This window comes from Nelumbo nucifera, chromosome 1 (assembly GCF_055504915.1).
Source record: "Nelumbo nucifera cultivar China Antique chromosome 1, China Antique-T2T, whole genome shotgun sequence".
Lineage (NCBI taxonomy): Eukaryota > Viridiplantae > Streptophyta > Magnoliopsida > Proteales > Nelumbonaceae > Nelumbo > Nelumbo nucifera.
Window position 1 is genome coordinate 120,384,171 of NC_142649.1, and position 5,246 is coordinate 120,389,416.

The window sequence follows — 5,246 nt, forward strand, 5'->3', positions numbered from 1 at the left end:
AGATTTATGATGTGACTGTAGAAAGTGATAACGCTCATCTTATTGACAGTTAAATCGATCCAAGCTTTGCTTGTGCTCCTAAATTATTATCTATTTGACCTAGGATATTTGAAAATTAGCAGAAGGAAGGGCTGTCAGGTTCCAGTGCTCCCCAAGATGCTCAAATGCTGCAGCTCAAGAAATTGCCCAAGTCGGCTTCTCGACTCAGTTCTGTTTCGACAATGCTTTTCCTTGTTAGATGTCTAAAGCTTTTGCTGTTCGATTTAAATTCCTTGTAGTTAGTTAGAAGTCTTTAGGGTTTGTCGGTCACGTTGTATTGAATCTGTTGTCAGGGTGTTGATGGAGTCTATATTTGACTGTGTTGCTTTGGTTTGCATTTAGGCTATATTTAGTTTGAAGGAAAAGGTAGGAAATAAAGCAAAACAAAAATCCATGCATATCCTAATCCTAATCATCCAATCTATCTGTGCTTTTCAAAATTGTAACCTGATCCGTAGAGTAATTTTACATAGCGCCCTCAGCTCAAGACGTTCTATTGTGCAAAAAACAAAAAACAAAAACTCGAGACGTTCTATTCGAGAAAAATGGCTGAGGTAGAGTAATAATTATGTGAATATAGACGTTCTAATGGGTTCCACCACGTAGCTGTCCGATTGAGCATAAATTTTACATCAAGTCAGTCAACAGATAAGAAGAGAAAGTCATTGATACTCAATGAAAAATTCACTTAAGAAGGCAACAACCAGCTCCATCAAGTATTTTTACAACCATGCACTCGACAAAAGATAAGGCTTGGGTTTAGGCATTACAAAAACATACTCTTATCTCCAAACATGTTTGCGATTACTACGAAAATTGGCCTTAAGAACTCGATTCATAACGACACCACTACAGCTTGAGGAAAACAAACTCTTCAATGGCAGGTATATCCCCAATTTTCTTTAGCGCCTCCTTGTTGGGTTCCTCATCCACACCAATTGCCATAACTGCATGCGTTCTTGGAGCAATCCTCCCAACACTCATGAAGCTCACATTCACGTTCTCCCCACCCAAGACGCTACCGACCCTTCCAATCATACCCGGCTGATCAACTTGCCTACAAAGGATAATGCTACCTTCCAAGCTCACATCCACATCAAACGATCCTACTTTTGTCAAGTGGGGTATCCCATCCTTTACCCTTCCCTCAACTGTAATCTCCCCTGAATCCGATATGGCACTGGCAAATTTTGATTCTACATTGGCAATTTTAACCTGGATGAATTCAAGCGGGTTTTCAGGTGAACCATCCAGCAGGATTCGCTCCTCAGTAATCCTCAATCCTCTTTGCTTGGCAGTGAAATCAGCATTTACCAAGTTCACAAATACACTGGATATGGGCTCGATAAGACCTTTGGTGATCATGGCACGAATTAGTCTAGTGTCCAGATCATCCGGAGCTCTAGAAGAAGCATATGTGACCTTGACTGATTTAACACCACTTCCACCTGCTACCAATTGCACAGCCAGTCTACCAAGCTTCTCTGCCAGTATAACAAATGGTGCAAGTTCTGATAGGACCTGTGGTAAGAAAAAAAAAAAAAAAGACATTGTTCAGATCCATGCTCCGCATAACACAACAATCATGAAGTGAAAGCTATATCTTCAAGTCGTCCGGATCCTATATGAGGTAATTGTTGGATTAGAACTTCCCACACGGATGAGGATCAAATGCAATATAACAAATAATGCTTCACGATTGAGCATTGAAGGGCCAGAAACTGCTGTATAGGAATCTTCTATCTCTGACAGAAGAGCTTCAATACAGCTAGCAATCCCCGAGATTCAAAGTCCTAAACCAGTAGCCAAAGCTAAGATAGGTTCTGCCATCCTTGTAGCATAACCGTACACATCAGACTAATCAGATGGTTCATCCCATAACTGTACACGTACAGGGTAATACCACCCAAGTTCCATCTGAATATAAGATACCAAGAGGACTGGACATTTTGAAACAGGACCAAGGACAAAAATATGAAGTCCAACTTATGAAGAAAATCATGTGGACATTTTGCAGGTTTTCCACCTTCAAAGAAAGTTATAAATGAGGGTGTCAAAAACTAGGATTAGCCAATTCAAGGTAGTAAAAAGAATAGGGTTATTCCATTAGAGATTTCAAAATGAAATAAAGGAGTACTAGTAACATGTAGGTATTTGGAAAGGATACCTCAGCTGGAACCATGGGTGCATTTACAGCAGTAGCTGCAAGCTCTCCCTTTAAGGCCCCAACAACAGCTTCAGCTATTTCAATGGCCACTCCTTCCTGAACATTGCATCCAAGTGTTAAAAATGACTTTGCAAAAGAAATGAATGAAGCTTAAAAATGACTTTGCAAAAGAAATGAATGAAGCACGACACTAGATGCCACATCTGAAATTTGACCACACCTGAGCTTCCACAGTGCTGGCACCAAGATGGGGAGTAACGGTAACATTTTCATGTAGCACCAGTTTGCTGTCTTTTGGAGGTGGCTCTTCTGTAAAGACATCAAGCGCCGCCTACATCAAACAATAGAGAAGTTACTTACTATTCTATCTATAGTTTAACAAATAAGGAAAAGTATGGGTTTTGAGAAATGATTGAGAATAACCTGAGCAACAACCCCAGCATCCAGTGCCCTCACAAGAGCTTCTTCATCAATTACACCACCACGAGCAACATTAACAATGCGAACACCTTTCTTCATCTTTGCAAAGGATTCATCATTGAGAATTTTTGATGTTGCAGGAGTAAGAGGCATGTGTAATGAGATGAAATCTGCAGTTGATATGGCTTGATCAAAAGACACCAACTCCACACCTATTGCACGGGCACGGTCTGCAGGGGCATATGGGTCATGTGCAATTACATGCATGCCCAGCCCTTTGGCACGCCTAGCAACTTCCGACCCAACTTTTCCAAACCCCATCACAGCAAGTGTCTTTCCAACGAGTGAAACACCAACATACTTGTTTCGCTGCCACTTGCCTAGAGTCACCAAAATAACATTCAGGTATTGGTATTTAAATCTAATACTTTAAGCTAAAGACCATTATTCATTAGAGTATTTGAAATCATCATCAGAGCTAATCGGGTGAATTACTTTATGGATTACTTCATGGAAACATATGATCCAGAAATTTCACATGTATAACTGCAAGGCATTGAAGTTCAATGAAAACTCGATAATCATATGGACATGAAGAAAATATAAGCAAGTTCACTCAATTGCCAGATAGGCTGCAAACTGCACCTGTTCTTCCCATTGGTCTATAGCATGGCTTGAAACCAGTACAGATCCAAACCACAATCTTATTGGCGAAAATGTTAAGAGTTAAAAAGAAATCAATTATAGCATACGGTTAGATTTCCCTTTGTTGCTGCCATGAATAACCCATCAGAGTAGAATATTTGGCCCAGCCATGTGTGTACGTTTCTTCATCTTTTCTTTGATACATTCATCCAGCTTTTAAATTCGGGAGAAGTACCAATCAGCTCAGATCAGAATTTACTAGGCCCAAAGTACAGGGGGAATGCATCCTGACCGTGAATTGATGCCAAATTCACGGGCAGGATGTGGTTTATAGGGGGAGAGGACTAGTTGTAGGGGAGGCTGGAATTCAGAATTCTGCATCGTGTGTTTCCGTACTTTTCCCTTTAAATTCCAGTTTCTATAATTTATACATGCCAGTCTGATTGATTGGTAGAACTTCCGCCACCTTAGATATTGAATGAATGATTTCTTGCATCCAACCTACTCTGCCCCCACCCCCCCTCCCCCATCATGTTATGTTCCCCTAATTCCATTGTGGCACCACTCACTATGTAGAGTTCCATAGTCATCCTTTCTAGTGAAAAAAAGAATTGCTTAATAACAAACAACAATAGAATATTTTATAAACCGTAATCGATCAAGAATTATATCTAAAATCACATTTCAATGTCCTTAGTAAATTCTTAGCCCACATATATATTACATACCATCTTAACTAAAAAGGAAGAAAACCAGATAAATTCAAACCGTAATAACTACTCCGATCTGAAATCCAATTCCAGCTTACTTGGAAAGATCAGCAGCCAAGCAATGTGCAAAATCTTTCTAAAAATATTAAAAAGTTACTTGATATTAAACAAATTTTATGAATCAAAGTATCGAAATAGTGGTGAACAGATCATAGAACTTTTCTGTCTGATCAAGCGTGAGGACACACTACTTAGTGAAATGCACAAGGGCAGGTTGTTGAAAGAAAGAATAAAAACTGCTCGAAGAAATGACTGAAACAAAATAAAAGACTCGAATTATAAAGTTTTAATATAGTGGAAGAAGATATACGGACCGGCTTTGACAGATGCATCAGCCTGAGCAATGTTACGAGACATAGCGGCGATGAGAGCAATTCCGTGCTCGGCGGCAGCAACAGTATTAGCGGTGGGAGCATTAACGACAAGACACCCGTGCTCAGTCGCAGCCGACAGATCGACGTTGTCGATGCCAACACCAGCGCGGCCAACCACTTTGAGACGACCACCGGACGATTCGAACACTTCCCGTGTGACTTTGGTGCCGCTCCTGACGATTAAAGCGTCACAGAGTGAGATCTTGGTGCAGAGCTCTTCCTGGCTCAAGTTATAAGAGCAGTCAACGTTAGCGAAGCCCTTCAAGAGTTCAAGACCAGCCTGTCCTAGCTTCTCGGCCACCAGAACCGTAGGCTTGGCGTCCATTGCCAGCACAATGAAGGTGGCAGCGCGCTTCGGTCGCGGAGCCGCGATGGAAACGCGGAAGGTGGAGGAAAGGGGAAGTCTCCATGAAAGAGAGGAAGAAGAGATCTGTTTCTTTAAGGAGGGAGTAGAAAGAAGGTTGTATGAAGCACTGGCGGCCATTGCTGCTTCTTGGATCTTGGCGGCAGAGAGGGAGAGAGATAGAGTAGGTGAGTGAGTGAGTGAGAGAGAGGGAAGGTATACGACTACACAGGGACTCTGCTCTATATAAATAGGTGTCTCTCTTAGCTTCTTAGCTTGGAAGTTTTTATTATTAGTTAGATATTATTGTGATTTACTGGCCTTCTAAGCAACCAAGTTTCGGTGGAGGGACAAAAATATAAATAACTAAAATAGAGAGCCCTAGTCCAAATGCTCCAGAGTCCAGAGTCCAGAGTCCAGACGATATTCCAGAATCAGCGACCCAAATCCAAAGCAGAGACCGGAGAAAGTGTGACTGATGGAAATAT

The 5,246-nt window shown here is 41.3% G+C and overlaps 1 protein-coding gene across 1 annotated transcript; it reads right to left on the minus strand.

Annotated features, from left to right (window-relative positions):
• Nucleotides 1-704: 704 nt before the first annotated feature.
• Nucleotides 705-5,017, minus strand: LOC104588138 (D-3-phosphoglycerate dehydrogenase 3, chloroplastic). Its single transcript, XM_010245958.3, has 5 exons — nucleotides 4,356-5,017; nucleotides 2,630-3,006; nucleotides 2,427-2,537; nucleotides 2,207-2,302; nucleotides 705-1,560 (listed from the first exon to the last, which is right to left on the minus strand). Exons 1-5 carry the CDS (start codon nucleotides 4,897-4,899, stop codon nucleotides 889-891), a joined length of 1,800 nt encoding a protein of 599 aa, XP_010244260.1. The 5' UTR covers nucleotides 4,900-5,017; the 3' UTR covers nucleotides 705-888.
• Nucleotides 5,018-5,246: the final 229 nt, after the last annotated feature.